General features: G+C 41.1%; 1 protein-coding gene across 8 annotated transcripts; it reads left to right on the forward strand.

Annotated features, from left to right (window-relative positions):
• Positions 1-347: 347 nt before the first annotated feature.
• NBR1 (NBR1 autophagy cargo receptor) lies at positions 348-19053 on the forward strand. 8 transcript variants are annotated; one of them, XM_039565660.1, is made up of 22 exons: positions 407-520; positions 2772-2834; positions 3166-3214; positions 4114-4132; positions 4512-4534; positions 5338-5535; positions 6041-6115; positions 7202-7419; positions 8417-8581; positions 9052-9258; positions 9923-10082; positions 10581-10868; positions 11300-11452; positions 11918-11993; positions 12312-12422; positions 13192-13398; positions 13521-13655; positions 14253-14610; positions 14901-14998; positions 15547-15616; positions 16322-16427; positions 16811-19053. In XM_039565660.1, the coding sequence occupies exons 1-22, from the start codon at positions 507-509 to the stop codon at positions 16982-16984; spliced, it is 2967 nt and encodes a 988-aa protein (XP_039421594.1). In that variant the 5' UTR covers positions 407-506; the 3' UTR covers positions 16985-19053. The 8 variants fall into 8 exon arrangements, with proteins under 8 accessions (XP_039421596.1, XP_039421589.1, XP_039421590.1 ...); XM_039565655.1 differs by lacking the exon at positions 3166-3214 and having other exon boundaries at positions 349-520; XM_039565656.1 differs by lacking the exon at positions 3166-3214 and having other exon boundaries at positions 349-520; positions 16814-19053.
• The last annotated feature ends 207 nt before the right edge of the window (positions 19054-19260 follow it).

Consider the following 19260-nt stretch of genomic DNA (forward strand, 5'->3'; position numbering starts at 1 on the left):
GAGCGCCGCGTTTCGCGCCCTTCCCGCCCCGCCGCGCGCAGCCAATCCGGTGCCGCGGGGCCGGCGCGCGCCCCTGCAGCGCCCTCTTATGGGCCCCTCCCGCCTCGGCGGGGCGGGGCGAGTCTGATTGGCCCTGCCGCTGCCACGTGATCCCGGCGTGCGCAGGCGCCGCCGCGGCGCAGTCGCCGGACGTGCGTGGCCGCCGTGCGCGCGCGCGCGCGCCCGGCTCTGTTTATTGTTGTGGTTCCGCGGTCCCTGGCTCCGCCCCCTGACCAACCAGAGCGGCGAGCGGGGTGAGTGACAGGCGGTGCCGCCAATAGCCGCGCGCGGAGGCCGCGGAGCCGGCCGCCCTCGGGCCGCCATGTTGTGCTGGACGGGACGGCTGGCGCCGCTGGCCGCGGCCCCGCGGGAGCGCGCCATGGAGCCGCGGGTGACCCTCCGCGTCACCTGCCGCGGCGACACCCGGAGCTTCGTTGTGTCCGACCCGGCGCACACGACGTGGGCCGATGTGGAGGCCATGGTGAGCGCAGGCTGGCCGCGGGAGGCGGAGCGAAGTGTCCGCCGTGGGGCCGCAGCTGTGGGGAGCCGGCTCGGCTCGGTGCTGGCTGTGCAGCACGATTCTGTTAGAGCCTCGAGTCTTCGAGGACCCGGCGTCTCCGCCCGCGCCTTCCAAAGCAGTGTCCCCCATTTCACAGACTCTTAGAACTGGTGGTTCGTACGGCTGAGATCTCGGTTTTTCTTGTTTCCTTAATGGTGTGGCTTGCTCCTGCTGTATGCTTAGAGTGACGTGAAAAGCCTGTTTTGGAAAAAGATTCTGAAGGGCCCTTTTTTTTCTGTGTGAGCAGGTGGTCTTAGCTGTGTTCTTTGCCCTTTTCCACAGGTATGGACGCTTGGTTTAGCTCTGTATCCATCTGTAAAGTACATTCTGTTCCTCTTATCTTCTTTTACTTACTGAAATAGCTCTGGTGAAGTAACACACGTCTGCTGCTTTTCTGAAGATTTGTCTGTGCTCCTTGGGATACTGAGTCACTAATACATTTTTGTTTGGTCCCTTGGTTCCTGGAGCTTTGGGTGTGTTAATTTGGATAGAGCAGCATCTGACTGGGCCCTGCATGCAGGCAGTTGCTTATGGAGATCTGCGTATCATGCACTTGGTATAGTTAAGAGTTTGGGTGCTTGTTTTCAGAGCTGTTTTGTGAAAATTCCTGTATTGGCTGAGGTTGAAATTGTGTTGTAAGGATTCCCTTGGCTATGATGAAACTAACATTGTTATTATTATTATTATTAATTCTGTAGCAACTGCTCTGTTTTTCTTAGCTTGCTTTCAAAGTCACATCTGAAGAGATCTTGTCACTATTTTATTTTCTCTCTCTCAGCTCTTTTTCTGCCTAATATATTCCAGTACACATATAGAAGGGTTTTGCTTTATGAGTTACTCAAGTTCAAAGTTTGAACTGCATCATCTTCACTTGCTGTATTTCAGTCCTCGGAAAGAGGCACCAGTTCAGTCTTAGAATACTTAGTGGCAAGTAGACCCTGCAGGAATGTCTGAGCTAGTCAGAATCCTGCTTGCATCAAAGCTGGAAGCAGATTACTGTGTAAGTACTGTGTTGCCCTTAATCTTGGGTAGTCTGAGAGCCAGGGTGTGTTTGTTCAAGGCGTGGTGTTCTATTTCAATGTTTCCTTATCCAGGGTAGTACCACGAGTTGTCTCTGTTGTGTGAATTGCTGTTTCAAGGGACTACCAGTTAAACTTGTGTCTTTTGTATGTTAGTATTTTATTAAATGAGTTTGATGTTTCTAAGGAGTAATGTGAGCTCTTGTTTTACCCTGAGTTTAGGGGAACAGTCTGTGGTACTAGACAACTTAAGTATAAACCACAGTTTCTTGACAAGACAAGTTGGTTTGCTCACTGCATTCACAAAATTTGGAATATGTTGCTGGAAGAAGCTGCCTGAAGCACGTTCACTGCAGAATGTGTCCATGTGTACACTGTGTCCATGTGTACACTGTGTCCATGTGTACACTGTGTCCATGTGCTCCAGTGGTGCTGTGTAAGTCCCAGGCAGCCACTGAGCCACCAGTTGGCTGAGGCTGCTGGTGTTGTTCTGTTAGGTCTGGGCTAGCAGGACATGGGTCAGTTGTTTCAGAGAGTTTCTGTTGGGAAAAACACAGCTTTTGTAGGTATCTGGTACAAAAACGTACAGGAGACTCAAAAACTCCGCATATGGAAATAACTACTTTTATTTTATGGTTCATTGGTGCTGCTCATTCTGCCTTATTAATGTAAAATGCAAAATAACTGCTCAGCTCTATTCTCTGAATTCTGATAGGCTGAAAATAGGCTGATCACCTATGTGAGCTGTTTTCCAGGTACTTCTTAATGTAGGAGATAGAGTTTAGGAGTTGTTTGCCTTAGCCTTCATGTTTTGCAGTGTTTACCATGACTGAGTTGGTTAACCCTGAGCTTGTCCTCTTAGAATGGGAAGGTTATTATTATTTATTTTGGAGTAAACATTAACCAGGCAAGGTGCAACAGGAAAGAAACTTGTTTATCCTTTTCATTAGGGAAAGTTAGTAAAGGCTGAAGGCAGGGCGCTGGGAAGAATTCAACTCCAGAGGAATGGATTTGGTAAAATAGTGTTTGCTTTTGAGAAAATGAAGGGAGGGATGGAAGCGTTTTAATGTTATTCCAAATTAATAATCATTGTTAACTGAGGACATCTGTTGTCCTGCCTCACTATGGTTTTATGTTCCTTTTTTTCGTTGCAGGTTAAAGTTTCGTTTGACCTGGACAACATTCAGATCAAATACATTGATGAGGATAATGATGAGGTAAAATACCTGCCACCTGACCCTCTCAATAAGTCAACTGAAAAATCACTGGTGGGAGTCTTTCTGCCTCGTGATAATTTGTAGTGGGTCCTTCAGGAGTGTTTGTTACGCAGATCGGGGTGGGGGAATGTTTGCCCCTTTAATAAGAAAATAGCTGATAGTCTTGTGCTTTTACTCTTGATGCAGCATACACGTTTTAAAATAGTTTTTTTAGAAGCTACTGCCTATTGAAACAGCCAGTGGTTCTCTGTGCTCTGAGGGAGGAATGTTTCTGCTGAGGAACTTTTTTTTTAAATGAGGATAAGGTAGTTGGAACTATTTGTGTTTGCAGCCATGGTAAAGCCTTGTCTCTTCAATCTAGACTCCTTCCTCTGGAAAATGTAGGTCCCCTGTCATTAGCATATGTTTGCTTCAGTGATCTGGTGTGCTCAAATCCTCTGCTTGCTTTATGCAATTGCTGTAATCTCCAAGCAGATTACTGACTCAGAAAACAAATTGGTTACTTCTAGTTGTCCTTGTTGAGTAACTTCCTGCTTGGCACAGTCTCACCCTCTCATATTATTTTTGTTTATCTGGAGATTCAGAGGAGAATGTAACTCTCACGCAGAACAGGCCTTTTGCAAATGCAGCGTTCCACTGCTTGGATTATAACTCTATTAAATGAAATAGGGGTTCTTGTTCTTATTTTTTCCCCTAAGGGGAAATGTCAAGAAGCTTCAAACAACCTTTCAGGGAAAGATTCTCCCCTTATTTTCTAGCCTGTGTAATATATAAATATATAGCTGCATCTGTGAAAGCTTTTTCTGAAATACTGAGCAAACATTGTTCAGAATCCTGTGATGCTGTAGAGATTGAATAGCTTCTTGTATTAGTGACTTCTATGTGTGGAATTGATAAATGAGTATCTGTAGAAGAATGGGCTTATGAAACACTTAACTGGTCTTTTGCTGGGCATTTAAAGCAACTGGGGCCAAGCTCTGGACTCATGTAGTGAGCCCAGTGGTACAGGCACCAGCTTTCTGAGGAGAGCATGCTTGTCCTGGGTGCCAGCAGTGCAGAGAACTGCTTCCTCTGCCAATCCAGTAGCGAACATGGGCTGCTTCAAAGCACCACAGCTTTGGGTAATGATTAAACATGGCAACAACAACAAATATCTAAAGGAGGGGTGTTTCAGAAACTGTATAAAAAATAAAAGTATGTTTATTCCGGAGTGTGTTAATTTTAAGAGAATTGCGAAAGTGTGTCTGTGGCTTTTGCTCACTGTTACTTCTCTTTGCAGGTCTCTGTGAACAGCAAAGGTGAGCTGCTGCTTTATTGAGGTGAAATCAAGAAAGAGACCCCAACTGTTGCTTGTGTTTTTTGGAGATGGAGTTGAGAATGCTTGCTTTTTGATTTTTGTATTTGGTATATGATTTGGCATCAAATTCTTCCCAAAGGAAGTAGTTCTTGATCCATAGGAACAAATTGGAAGTGACTAAATTAATGGAATGTTGTGGCTCTTAGCTGTGCAAATGTGTGCTAGTTGCTGTATTTACAGTTTCTTGCACTATTTTTAAGAGAATTTACAGAAGGTAGGGGAGGCCCCTTGTCATGTAAGGGTTTCTAAATACTGTGTGCTAAACTTGCATCTGTTGTGTGAGATAGGGGTCATTCACATTTCTTTCTATTTTTCTTTAGAGGAATATGAAGAAGCTCTGAAGGTAAATGTGCTCTTTGACTTTTTTCAATATATTCATCCTTCTCCAGTTAAAATTGGGGTAGCTGAGAAAAAAACCAGCGTTACCTGGCCCAGGATATGAGAATAGCTGTTTTCTAGCTTTAGACAGTAGCTTGAGTGTCCTAATACATTTTTTTTCCATCCTGGTTGGTCTTTGTTTTTATAAATTAGTTGTATAGGCAGTTATGATTGAGGACCCTGAGCAGTAGTGGCTTGGTTAAGAGACTGACTTTCTCAAACACTTCAACAGTAAATCCTGTATTTGGAAATACTGGGCTTTAGTGAATCCCTTGAAAAATCTTGCCACATAGACCCTACTGCCAGAGTATATCATTAGGAGTTATTAGACTCAATGCTTAATTACTTCATAAGCAGTTAGACAAAATAAGAATTGCGTTCCTTTATGTTTCTTTTTTACATTATTAAGTCTTTCAAAACTTTTTGCTCATGGTTTGAATTTCAAATCTGGTAATTGCAAAATAATAATTTTCTGGACACAATCTACTGTTTACTAGCTCCTATGAACACTTTATTGGGCTGAAAAATTCCAGTAGGATATTTTCATGATTATCCTTTGGCTTTTAATAAACTTTTTAATAAGCATATTAGTAACCTTTAAGAAGTAGAATATCAGCTGCCTCTGCCTTGGTGTTTCTCTCAGTTTTTCTTTTTGTGTCTGTTAGTCTTTCCCCAAACTCCCCAATGTAGTGTAATACTGTATTTTTACAGATTTTGTATGCTGATTGCAAGTGGGAAATGTGGTGTATGTATGTACTGTTTATTTAGATTGCAGTTAAACAAGGAAATCAACTTCAGATGAATGCCTATGAAAAAAACTCTTCTCGTGCTTTGCAACTACATGAAAAAGTTGTGACAGAAAAGCTGGTGCTTCTTAAGGATGAGAAGAAACCACTTTTGCACTGTTCCATGCTAGCTCAGGGATTAGAGGAAGAATTAAAAAATGACAAGGAGCTTACCATTCAGGTAGGAAGCTGAGCTGCATTAAAACAAAGAATTAATAAATGTAATTCACTTTGTAGACTGATTGTCCTCTTTACCCATATATAAAAACTGAGTTCAGAAGCTGGTGTCTGTTTTCAGTTACCTGCTCACCAAATAGTTTGAATGTCTTCAAGAGAATAATTTGATACTGTCTTTAAAAATGCAGGTGCTTTCATGTTGGCCATTCTTAAGTACTTTGATACACAGAGCAATTCGTCTCCTGAAGCCCTCATTGCCATCTAGTAACTTCTGGTTGACTTGACTTCTGTGGCTTTGGTGTGTAATTACACTGATGCTGATGAGGCAGAAACGTTTCAGGAAAATGTCAGTGGCTACTTTGTGTTGCTTCTCCACTGTTTTCTGAAGAACTTTAAATATTTTTTTATAAAGACACTTAAAAGCTCTTTCAGCAGTTAACTTGCTGTGTTGAGGTTTTTTTTTTTTAAACTTTGCATACTTTTTGTTTATTTTGGTTTTTTTCCTCCAGCAAAAGTTAAATCAGACTAGAACAGAAAGCACAAATGAAAATCCTCCAGAATGGTTTACGAGCTACTTAGAAACAGTAAGTGTATTGTCTTGCAAGTATTGGTATACTTGAAGAAATACATAAGAAGCTGTGCATGGAAGAGATCTATGTGATGCCTAACTCTAGACATACGAGCACACTTGACATGAGCACTTGTGACCAGGATCTCAGTGGGAATTAGATGTCTTGACTATGTCTACAGTGTAGGGGATACCTTAAAAAAGCCCCACAACCATAAACTTGATCAATACCACTTGTGAAAAGTGAATTGTTTAGTTTATGCATTTGATTAGTTTGAGTGTAGTTTGAAGTAGCTCCCATAATAGAATCCTTGTAGCACTCCAGCCAGCCATAGGAATTCCAGACCACTCATTGTGGGACAGCATGGAATAGTGGTGCTCTTGTAGACTCTTGATTGCCCAGTTTCAGCAGGGGAGTACTTTCAGCAGGGCAATGCTTTTGGTTTCCTGTGATTGAAAGCAGAGCATTTGATGACCTTAGTTTTCTTGACTGCTTTGAGAAAATACTTTCAGGAAGCCATTGACAATAACCTACAGTTAAAGATGTGGATGTTAACTTGTTTTGAACAGCTAATAAAGTGAAAAACAGTTTGATGCCACTGCAAAGAGTTCATTAGCTAGCGAGTTCTTGAAACTATGTGCATTTATCTTTAAGCATTTTTTCCTAGAGTCTCCTTTCCTTTGCCACCTATTTATACAAACTAAAAATAGGGGGAGCTCATGGTTATATTTAAAACATCCTTGGTGGGCAAATCAGAACTTAATGGTAGAGACTCCAGAGGGGTTTGGGAGTTGTGGTAATATTTTGGAGATGAGTTTCCTTCCCTTCGTGCAAGGTTATGGAGGAAAAACAATATTGTAAGCACAAATATGTGATTTTTAACTTGCCTTTTTAAAAGCTCCGGGTTGGTATTTTCTAAAATAAAAGTCCTCTCTGAGGAATGTGGTGTTTGTTTAATTTCGTGTAGAGTGTGTGGGGGGGTAGGGGAAGTGATTCTGAAGTAGTCTATGACGTACAGATCGGGAGACTTGTGACCATGTAACTCAGCTTTTCAAACTTCGTGTGTAGTTCTCATCTATGACTGCTTTAATTTCTTTCTAGTTCAGGGAACAAGTAGTTAAGGAGACTGTTGAGAGGCTGGAGCAGAAGCTGTATGAGAAGCTTGTTCATTGCAATCAGCCTCCAGATTTTTCTGAGAGCTCAATTACAGCAGCACCTCCACCTTTGGAGAGCCCGTCGGGGAGCAGCAGCCAGTGTGACTGGCTGATCTCCTGCTGCAACTGCCAGGCTCGGATTGTTGGGGTTCGCTACCAGTGCAGGTAGAGTCTGATGGGAGCTGGGAGTGTGGGGAACCTAACATGCATGGCGTGTGAGTGACTCTGAGAAACTATCCTGGGGTCACAGATTTCTAGGTTACTAATCTACAGCCTGCTATACATTTCAGAATGTCTACAATGTGTCTCACCAGCAGCTGATGTTCTCTCCTGTGGTGACTAGATTTCATCTGCATAAAAGCAAGATTAATACTATTTGAGAAAAGGCGATTGTTAAAAGTGAGAGAACTTCACAGTGCTGTGTTCTCAATGACTCTTTACCTTATCTGCATATAGCATGCAGTAAATTGTAAAGGAAATTGTTTTGTTTGGTTAACTAAACAAAAAAGCAGGGTTTGGTTGGTTGGTTGGTTCTGAGAGTCAGTGAGACTAAGGCAGGTCATACTTTTTTTTTAATGATCACACTTGTCAGTCTAATAATATGAAATAAGTTTTGATGAATGTCTTAAGTGAGGCATTAAAAGTGAGGCTTTTATTTGAATGAGGCAATTGCTGTAAAGATCAGCATTTTGGGAGTAGGCAGAAGCAGTGTATGAAATGCCAACAGGAGCTTTTCTTTGGATTTTTTTTTTTCCTTGCTGGCAGGAGATGACAGTCTGGTTTTTATCAGCCCTGTTCCTGTAGGAGCAGTCTGCCTTGCATTCCTGAATGCTTGTTGACTTAGCCTCTGTATTTTCATAAGTACGGCGCTGTTTCTGGCACTGGATTTTGGTAAAATGTCCTGCCCTTTGTAGCAACAATTTTAGTCCTTTGTGCTAAAGGAAGCATCTATTTTTTTCAATGTGTGTTCAAAGAAATAGGAACTGTGTTGCAGTTTTGCCAAGAAGAGAGATAATCATCTAGGTATTCAGATGGCTCCAAATACTGATACACGAGTGAGACAACCAGCTGCTGTCGCTTGGGAACTGCTTACTGTGGTAGAGTTGTTTCTCTGCAGAAATTCTTTGCCTCTTGGTAACCTCCTGTCTTTTCTGCTTTGCAGCCTTTGTCCAGCCTACAATATCTGTGAAGAGTGTGAAGCAGGAACGTATGCACATGATCCCAACCACGTGTTGTTAAAGCTGCGCAGACCCATCCTCTGTGTCGCTGACAATTACAGCCTTGCAGAGCTCTCACCACGCCTGCCTGCTACTCTGGAGCAAGTCAGGTAAATGGTGGCACCTGTCAATACCTCACAAGATTGTCCTGATAGCAAGTGGAAACACCTGTGTTGGAGTTGAGGTTCACCTTTTATTTTTAGAGATAACAAGAAATGGAAATGGTACTCAAACTTCATTGTGAGTAACTAAAAATAGCTATGTATTTATAAAGGGCATAAGCCATAAATCTTACAGTGCTTCTAATAACAAAGTAGGAAAGACAGACTTTTGTGCCATAGGTGGGTAGTAAACTTTGAGACCTTGTGTTTTCTTTGGGCGCTCTGTGTCTGCCTTTTTTTGTTCTTTCAGAGACCATTCAAAATAGTTCCACAAGCAACTGTGAGGATGTTCTTTTAAAATCATTTGGTATCCAGTCTAGAAGCATGGGACATTTCCTGAAGGGTTCTCTTGAGACTAAGACTGTGCTGGCTAAAGATAAATCAGTTTAATGTAATAAGGTGTCTTAATGGCTCTGCAGGCTCCAGAAACAGATGGACAAAAGATTTCTGAAGGCGGAGAAGCAGAGATTGCGAGCAGAAAAGAAACAACGAAAAGCAGAGGTCCGAGAGCTCAAAAAACAGCTAAAATTGCACAGGAAAATTCATCTGTGGAACTCTATCCATGTATTGGAAACGAATGGCTCACCTACTCTGAAATCTGAGAGTCTCCAGCCTAATACCTTCCTGTAAGGGTGGTTGTTAACTGAGCATCTGGTAGTTGTGCTGTCTGACCTTTTGTTATGAGACCAAGTTAAAGTAACAGGAAGAAGGTTGTGAAATTGCTCATTTGAAGTATGATTTGTCATTTGACTGTGTGAGAATTTTGTCTAAATGTGATTTGCACAGTAGAGCGTTTTTAATTGAGAGGTGAGTAGAAGAAAGGAAAAAAAACTACTGATGGTTATTACCAGAAACTTAGTGATTTATGTAGATTTAGGAGGAAGGAGAGTGCCTAGGATTATATGTACATGTACATGTGCATGCTCATACAGCACAAATTAACATTGCTGCCAGTTTTAAAAAGTCTGTATCTTCCTACCTTATTAAGTGTGTCTGCATAAAGTCAAGTATATTCTGTATATTTACATTCAGAGCTATTTTATCTTCTTTATTTTCTTATTTCTTATGTGCTCTTAAGCTGAGATTCATCAGACAGCAACCTTTGCAACTGCTTTGCATTTCCTATTCCCCTTGAGTTTATGAATGTGCAGTGTAAAACTTGTATAGTTTGTTTCTTTAGTTCATCCCTTCCATTTAGGGCATTTAAAAGGCAAATTAACATTAATCAGCAGCTGAACTTCTTCAGTTTTGGTGTATTTTGGTTTTTTTGTTTACTCTCTCCAATCCCAGGAGTCCTAATCAACCCTTCCAAGCAATTGTCCCAACATTAAGTGCAGTATTTGTGGATGAGAATTTGCCTGATGGTACTCACTTGAAACCAGGAACAAAGTTTATCAAACACTGGCGAATGAAAAATACTGGCAATGTGGAATGGAGCTCAGACACAAAGGTATCTTGCCTTTGCTCTTACTTTTGCACACTAAAATCATTCTGGAAGATAACATTTTTGTGTGACTTCTCTGTTAGGAACTGTTTAAGATTTCCTTTGGCCTGTTGATTCACAGCTGGGAATTCTGGGGCAATAAGCTGTCTAGGTACTCTTCACAAGTGTAGACTATAGGAAGAAAGCAATTCAGAGTACCATCACTGAACATGTTTCCCATTAATAATATGTCCCCCATGTATAATGTTTGACCTGGTTTACAACTGGTCTGTTGCTTTTCTGACCTCAAAAACCCTTTGTTCTGTGAGTGGCTGCATTGGTGTTGAAAGGTGGGGGTACCTTTGTGGTGTTAATGACTAAAGTGAGAATGTGTACGAGCAGCCTGTCTTCTCCATGCCTGGTACCTACAAGGCCTTTCAGCAGAGGAGCTCTGCTTCCTACTGCCCACACTTTGCAGAGAAGCTTGTGAAGTTAACTTTTGGCTTTTTCTGTTGTATATTTCAGTTGAAACTTATGTGGGGAAATCTGACCTTGGCATCTTCTGAGAAAAAAGATGTGTTAGTGCCATCCCTTCCATCTGGACAAGTAGGAACTGTTTCAGTTGAGTTTGTAGCTCCCAACATAGAAGGAACTTACACTTCTCACTGGAGACTGTCACACAGAGGGGAACAGTTCGGGCCAAGGATCTGGTGCAGTATTGTTGTGGATCCCTCTCCAGCTGCTGACTATGTAGAAAGTGATTGGAAGGATTCTGACTCCTGTCAGAAGAGTAGAGCTTCCAGAACAAAACAGGCAAGTCACTCACCTGGTATTTGGGGCAGTTCTGAATTGCCTTGGAGACAGAGTATTGTGTATTATTTGGCACAGTATTCCTAACTAACTATTCAAGGGGATTATTTTAGCCATTTGCTTCTAAATTTTATTTTTAATAGGAAAGACACACAACATATATTGCATTTATAAGTTCTAAAGTAGTTGGTCTTTTTGACAGGCATGAGGTTAGTTATCAGTCTGTTTCAGCTATTTGTCTACTTCTTTGTTTGAACTTAAACACTGCAGAATTTCTCTTTATTAGGTCTTGTCCTTTTGGCTCTGTAATGAGCTGATTTAAATCTCTTTCAAATTACTTGTGTGTTTACACAAAATTCAGGCTTTAGGTTTTATGGTGTTTTATTTACTGTGGCTAAGGGGCTTCTGGGACACTGTTTATTTTATTTTTGCAGGAGGCTTCCTTAAAGACAGAAACAGGTGCACAACTCACGGGTGGAATTGCAGAGCAGGCTGAAATATCTCTGCCAACTATTCCCTTAAAGATCAAAAATCTGCCAAGTGAGAGAGAATTTTATATCCCATCTGTCGATCTCCTCACTGCACAGGTAAAGTACTAAAATTCAGATAGATAGAAAACAAACCATCTTGGGTTTGATGTCTAGGTATGTAGACATCTGTAGGAATAAAGCTGCTGAGCTCTAAAAATGGCCACTCTATTTTCAGAAAGAGTGTATTGCATTTTATATAGCAGAGCTGTTTTCTCGAACTGGTATCAGGGACTTGTCATTATGTGGAAGGTATGTGCAGGATAGATTAAGATTCCCAAAAAAGACTCAATGCTGACTCTTTATCTGGCCCCTAACAACAGAGTTCTTAGCTTTGTCTCTTGCTGCCCTGATGCGTGCACCATATTCAATGATGTAAATATATATTGTGGGAAAACTGCCCTCTGAGGTCGTGTTGAGGAACAAAGTGTTATTTCTACATCAGTGGGATCTGTGCTGCCAAGTACAGATATGATTCAGTTTCAGAGTTTGCTCATGGAAACTGTGTGGTGTTTCTTCCTGTAGGATTTGCTGTCCTTTGAGCTGTTGGACATTAATATTGTGCAGGAACTGGAGCGAGTGCCACACAATACTCCAGTTGGTAAGGCTCCCTTATTCTCTGTGCTCTCTTGAGCACAGACAGCTATCCTTTGTGTTTTTCAGTCTTGGCTTCTTTTCACCTTCATGTCCCCAAGATGATAACATTGCAGATGTTGAGGAATGCTGCCATTTTCTTTGCACAACCAGTGGCAGTGTAATGTAAAGCTAGTTGTTTATTCCACCAGATTATCTTGCAAAATAACTTAGTTTCTTCAGTCTTGAAAAAATGTCCCTTAAAAAGAATAACTTTTTAAAATGTTACCTCCTGGAGGCTCCTTCTCCTTTAGTGCCAATTATCTTTGCTCCCTGTGTTTTCCAGACATGACTCCATGCATGTCCCCTTTGCCACGTGACAGCCCCTTGCTGGAGAAACCTGGCTTAGGTCAGATAGAGGAGGAGAACGAGGGGAGTGGATTTAAACTAGTGCCTGGTAAGCAGTAGTCCTGAAGAGCTTGGGGGTGAAGGGAGGATATTGTCACTTCTTTGTAGTCAGCAAACCTGATGCCTAAAAGAAATTCTAACTACTGTCTTCCCCTTCTTTGGAGAAAAAAAAAAAAAGGTTGGTTGGTTCATAAACCTGGAGTCTGACACTACTTTAGTGATTGTAGAGGTTGGAGCATAATATATGTTGATTTGGAAATACAAATCACAGAATCACAGAATGGTTTGGGTTGGAAGGAGCCGTAAAGATTATCCAGTTTCACCCCTCGTTCCGTGAGCAGGGACACCTTCCACTGTCCCAGGTTGCTCCAAGCCCCATCCAACCTGGCCTTGGACACTACACGGATGAGGCAGCCACAGCTGCTCTGGGAAACCTGTGCCAGGGCCTCACCACCCTCACAGGGAAGCATTTCTGCCTAATATTTAAATATACCCTCCTCCATCTTAAAGTCATTCCCTGCTGTCCTGTTACTGCATGCCCTCGTATAAAGTCCTTTCAAATGCTTCTTTTGATTTGTCTGACCACTAGAATTGTTGGGAGAATTACCAGTCTGCCCTTTATAGACTAGGTTATACTCAAAACGTTCCAGGTTTGGCTCCCCATACTTCTCAATCACTTTCACATTCAACTTGAGCTGAATTTAAAAATCTTTAAATTTTTAGAAAGAATTAACACACAGAGTCAACATTAGCTGTGGCTAGTCTAAAAAATTCTTATTATAGTTACATTTCCTTGTTTTGGTGGTAAAATCTGTTAGGTTTCCCTTTCCAAGGCACGGCAGAAGCCTGCCTTTCTGTGGACTCTTCTGTGGTGAAAGTGAAAGCTGAACATGCATTGAACCAGGAGGAAGGGGAAGAAGATATGAGTGGGACTCAGTTTGTCTGTGAAACTGTAATTCGATCTCTGACCCTGGATGCTGCACCTGACCACAAGCCCCCACAAAAACCCCCCAAAATCCTCCAGAGTAAGTACTGGCATTAGCTGCCTTCTGTGGCTTGACTTGTTTTGCAGTCAGACGTGAGACACAAATTGCTCAGCTCAGGTGGTTGATACCATTTAATTGTTTTTCCTGATTGGTTTTATTAGACTCTTTACAAACACTACAAGACACCTTCAGTTGCAATATGATAAACGAAGAATCTCCTATGATAAATAGTAATTCCACTTCCAAAAAGGAAGCAAAGATTCATCAGTCAGAGCCAATGACAGAAAATTCCTGTGGTGAGTTTGAATGTAAGATAAAGCTGTAAAAAAATCATGTGTGAAAAGATCTGATGCTGTTCTAGGAAACTGATCTTCATTAGATGAAGAGAATCATTAGATTGTCCCAGTTGTAAGAATGATTACATCAGAAAATTGGTGTCAGTACTTTAACAACCAGCTAGTTTAATAGCTGTTTTTTAAAGAAATGAAATTGAGACCAAAAGGTTCCAGTTGGGTATTCAAATAAGTGCTCATATGTTATGCATGACTGGTGCCTCCGTATTTTTTACACGTAGCTTGAAATATTTCTGACCTGTTTCTAATGTGTGTGATTTAGGAGCTGAAAACTAGAGTTTAGGCTCTCTGTATAGCTCTTACTCCTGTTTTTACTATAAGCATTAAGACCAGCAGCATATTTGCATAGGCTTAACATTAAGATCTTTTACTCTTTCACATTACATCCTCCTCACAATAGGGCACATTACACCATGAATAGCAGCAGATGAGGTTTACAGTTGTTTCTAAATCTTATCTCTTACAACTGGGACAACACTGTCTCTGCTGTTGTCCATACAAAATGGACAATGGTTAATACTTCACTTTTTGTCTTACTAGGGGACCTTCCACTGTCTGAGAGCACAATCCCCTGTAGTGGTGCTGGCAATTGTGATGATGAAGAAGATGATAAAGATGATGTTCAGAGTCAATGCTCTTCTGCTTCATCAGAGGATTATATCATTATTCTCCCTGAGTGCTTTGACACCAGTCGGCCTTTAGGCGACTCCATGTATAGTTCAGCTCTTTCTCAGCCTGGTTTAGAAAAGACTGGAGAACCTGAAACAGTAGCAGAGAACCCAGAAGGGGGAAGCCAGCCACAGATCCATAGGGTCAGTGATACTTTGACAGCTTCACAAACACTGGCTGCAGTACCATTAACCCCAGCAACTGTGGACACCTTACCCCAGACACAAAGGTATGCTTTGGGGACAAGAACAAAATGGTGATGCTGGTATTGCTGTAGGCTCTGCAAGGTCTGGTACTTCCAAACAGGAATTTTTGTAACAAAAGTTTTATCATATACTGAGATAAATGTTCTTAAATCCTGGAACTTTTTTATAGAGCCTGTATTCACTGATCTAAGTGAGTGCAAGAGAGGGAGAGAAGGGAGCATGTGATCTTTTTTCTTTTTTTCTGTTGATCTGGACTTATTTATGTGTGTACATGTAGAATAAAAGTAGTGATGTTTTTGCCTTACATTCTCAGGAATCTTTCATCTCTTCAGAATCCTATCTTCCAAGAACCAAACACACCAGCTTCAGAGAACCTCTCTTCTGCTCCTCATAATCAAACACAAAGAGAAGGTACTGACAGTATTTAATGCAGGGTGCAGACTATTGCTATCACCTATTCCTTATGCCTAATACTGAATTTGATGTCTCGTTACTCTTGAGGAGAGCAGAAATCTACTAACTAAAGATTTTAATTTTTCTCTGGGTGTTGAACTTTTGTTATGTGGATGTTGCAAATAAAGAAATAATTGGCTTTGTGGATTAGTTAAGAACATCTATTATAGGAAATGGTAAGAGGATACTCAAACGTCCTTACAGGCATCTGGAAAATTACCTTGCTCTGGAATTAATGAGCTATGCATTTAAGCTGCAGTTACAGTCACTGAGACAGCAGTTCCTCTCGTGTTAAACACCCGCTGATGAATCAGTCACGTGGTTCTGAAACTCTTCTGACTGCTTGCACTGCAGTGAGAATCCTGGACACCTGGTCTGCATAACTAAACTTAGAGTATTACAATTGTACCGAGACACACTTTTTTCTGTTTATGTATGTGTTGCATTTCTCCAGCTTAATTATTGTTACCTGGACATGTTGACATTTTTTTTTTTTCCTTTTCCAGAACCCAGTGGTGAAGATAGTCATGGGCCAGGATCTTCTGCATTTCTCACTAAGTTCTCAGAATACCCGAGGTAATGAAGCTGAAGCTGTGACTTCACAAACACTATTTCAGACTGAGAACTGCTTAATTAGACACCTAGGAAAAAGCTCTGGCTTATGGATTTCATGTAGTCATCATTTTGGAGAGAGGCCTCCCTTCTTAAAGGAAACATGCTGTATTTTCTTAAGATCTTGGTTTCTACTTGGACACAGTTCTAAAGGATGCAAGAACTGGCAAGCCAAAATTAATGAAGAGCTCAAGTTGAATGCTTCTGAAGTTCTGTGGCGTTTTTTTCTGGAAAATCTCAGGATTCTTAGAATGGTGATTTTACAAGTTAGCTATAAAGTTGTCCTAAAGTACTGAGACTGGAGGAGTAAGTCAAAATGTTGAGCAGAATATTAAGTAACTTAAGTATTCATAGAAAACAAATGGAAGTTACCCTACCCTGAATGGGTATGTGTCAGTGCACAGCTTTCATGTAGGTATGTTCTCTTCTAGATACTAAGCTCTTTACAAAAGGTTGCTTCATGGAAAGCATACATCCACAATTTAATAGAAGGTGTCAAGAAAAAGGGAATGAGCTTCTTGTATAGCTCAGTTCCCAAACATGGCTGATTCCTTTGGATCATAGGCTGTTGTCTCCAACAGTCCTCACATCAACAGGCAGCAACTTGCATTCTACTGAAACAAACCCTTGGCTTTACTGACCCTAAAGCAGCACCTGGTCTCTTCACAGGTACCCTCAAGGAAGCAGCATTGCAGGAGAACTCGTGAAAGGAGCTTTGTCAGTTGCTGCTTCTGCCTACAAAGCATTATTTGCTGGACCACCCATTATTGAACAGGTAACTGTTTTTCCTGTATTCAATGTGAGTTTCATAAAATGACAACCTTAAATTTATAGGTTTATGTTTTAGAAGGGTATCAATATTCCATATTGGACTTAATGTAAGAATCAAATATTAAGTCTGATGGCATCCCTTTGAGGAGATCAGAGTCTGCTCTCAGCAGACTGGGATATCCATGCCATAGGGATGGAAGCATGTCTCTTGTAGCATCATGTAAGAGTAGTAACTCATCTTTGTAAGTGAGCAGTGAAAGGGAATATAAATGGGGGTAAAAGAGCCTCTGTGCCTCAATTTGATTCTAGTATAATGCAGGGCCCCTAGTTCAAATGGCAAAAAATAAATTACCTTTTTTAGCTTATCTTACTCTCTTTTGTTTTCAGCAGCCTGCAGCTACAGAAGAGCAGACTGACACTCTGCTGTCCAGTCTGTGTGAGATGGGATTCTGTGACAGGCAGTTAAACCTGCGGCTGCTGAAGAAACACAACAATAATATGATTGAAGTGGTAACTGAATTGCTTCAGATCAGTAACAGAGACTGGTGCAATAGATGCTAAACCTGCCTGGTGGAGAGAGGAATAGTCTTCATTGAGTAAACTCTAATTAAACATTGCAAGAGTAGCAGGCTGCTCCTCAGCTGCTCTCTGTTTGGAGGTTTGACTTAAAACCTTGGCTTTTCTTTGAACATTTGACTTTTTCTTTTTTTACCCTCATGGAAATGTCAAACAACCCTTTTTGTGGCATCTCTTGAAATGGATACCAGAATTTCAGTTATTATTTGGACCTCATAGTTAAATGAGTAGTCTTTAAATCTCTAATTTCAGATCAAATCCTTTTACCAGGGAATAGTGTAGACCTAAACTTTGCACCCAGATGAGAACTTCCCATTTTATTGTGTATACCCTTTTTTTTTTAGGCAGCTGGAAATTTTTTGTTGGCTTAATTAGCTTTGGAATAGGAACCAGCGTAAAATGCTGCTATAAAATGTAGTCCTGCTTAATTTACAAGAGATGCCCAAAACTAGTAGTTTGTTTCTTCTGATGATTTTAGTAATTGGTTTTCCAATGCACGATAGTATTGTGACAAATTTAAATCTTACAAGTTATTCTAAGAAAAAGAAGTTACTCACAGAAGAAAGCCATCTTGAATCATCAAATGACTTTTGAAAAGTCTGAAAGTGTAACTGCAGTTAAACTGATGAATTCCAGTAAAGTTGTTGCTTGTTGTAGCAGAAGGAAGCAGAAGAATCACCACCAGCAACTGAACCAGTAATGACAGTGCAAACCAGATCTCTTAAGAGTGGAAGTATAACCCACATAAAATGTTTTGTTAAAAATGGAGTATAAGGGTAGGAAGGGCCTTTCTAGGAATCTTTACAGGCTCTTTGTTAAAATAGTAAAAATTTGACCATTACCTTTTTTCACTATAGGGCAAATGTTTTACTCTGTTAATACCACATAAATTCAAGAATGTGTAGGAACCCAGACCTGAACTGGAGCACACATTTTGGTAATGTTTAGGAATGGAAAGAATGCTTGAAGCAGGGATCACATAACTTTACATTAGAGTTTGAAAAATGTGTTAAGCACTTTCAAGTGTACAGTCTCCTCTGATGGTTCTAGCTGGTCCTGTGTTTCCATAGCCACACCTGTAGAATGCATTTTTCTCACAAGATTTTGTTTTAGATGCCCATATTTAATTTGGAAAACTTAAGAATTCCTTTCTAAATATGCTGAGAGAGTTGATTCTGAAGAATGACGAGAAATGAGCACCAGACACTGCTGTGCAGTGGGGTATGCACAGATAACTCCTCAGAGTTCAGTCCCTCAGCAGGTGACAGTGTTGGCTACCTTCTTACTTTTTCCTTGCTGCAGTAAGAGACCATTGATTCTAAAATATTTTATATTACTCCTGCTTCAAACTAGTGTTCTGTTTCGTCACGATATAGCTAAAGCAGTGTCAGTATTGTGACTGACCAGGTTATCAGTAATTTTTTAAAAGATTTAGTACCCCTAGAGATAAAATACCATTAAAATAGTTCAAGAAAACAAATGTATCATACCACTTTCGTTTTAAACCTATTTTTATAGATTGTGGAAGATATACTCTTAAATGTTTATTTTGAAATACAGTAGAAGTATTTTGCAGTGTTTCCCATCTCTCTGTACACCAGTATAACTGTGTGCTGTGGACCAGTTAAAGATCCTTCTGTAACTTTCCACCTTAACTTGGCTGTGTTGTTTTGAGTATCTTTTGACTAATGACAACTCTAGAACAAGGAGGAGGAAAGGACAGGGGCGAAATGCAGAAGCTGATGACACTTTGAAGCATAGTGTGGTTATTTGCTTGGGTCTTTCAGGGCCCAGCAGGACCCATGTTCACTGTGTGTACCTTTGTACTTGGAATGTTAATGTGTTCTATAAATTGCAAAACGAAAACATTTGAGGAGGAGCACTTCATTGCAGATTGAAATGGCAAGTGTGAGATGCTGTTCTCTTTAGGTTACTTTTTACTAGAGTTTAGATGCTGTATGCTCAGGCTTAAGATAGATATATTTCTGTTGGCTTTGTATATTTTGTTAATGGATGCATGATATAATTTATAATATATTCTACAGAGCAGATGTGATCTCTGTATCTTATTTCGGGTGAGCACAGGCGCCTGGGACAGGGGGGTTGGGATGGGGTTCCTACCCCTGCACCGGCCGCAGGCTGCCCAGCACGGGCCGCGGGCACCGCAGCCGCTTCCCCCGCCGCTGCCAGGAGCACACGGCCTCAGCTCCTTCGGCCAGGGGTCCGCCCGTGCCTGCGGCGGGCAGGGGGTGAGCAGGGGC

Source organism: Corvus cornix, chromosome 27 (genome assembly GCF_000738735.6).
Source record: "Corvus cornix cornix isolate S_Up_H32 chromosome 27, ASM73873v5, whole genome shotgun sequence".
Taxonomy (NCBI): Eukaryota; Metazoa; Chordata; class Aves; order Passeriformes; family Corvidae; genus Corvus; species Corvus cornix.

What these genes read in the sequence shown, in the direction of transcription:
- NBR1 (XM_039565655.1), top strand. Translation starts at nt 362, where the DNA reads ATGTTGTGCTGGACGGGACGGCTGGCGCCGCTGGCCGCGGCCCCGCGG. An exon ending in AATGGAGCTCAGACACAAAG is followed by an intron (nt 10,083 to 10,580) that starts GTATCTTGCCTT and finishes TGTATATTTCAG; the next exon opens with TTGAAACTTATGTGGGGAAA. An exon ending in GACCACCCATTATTGAACAG is followed by an intron (nt 16,428 to 16,810) that starts GTAACTGTTTTT and finishes TTTTGTTTTCAG; the next exon opens with CAGCCTGCAGCTACAGAAGA.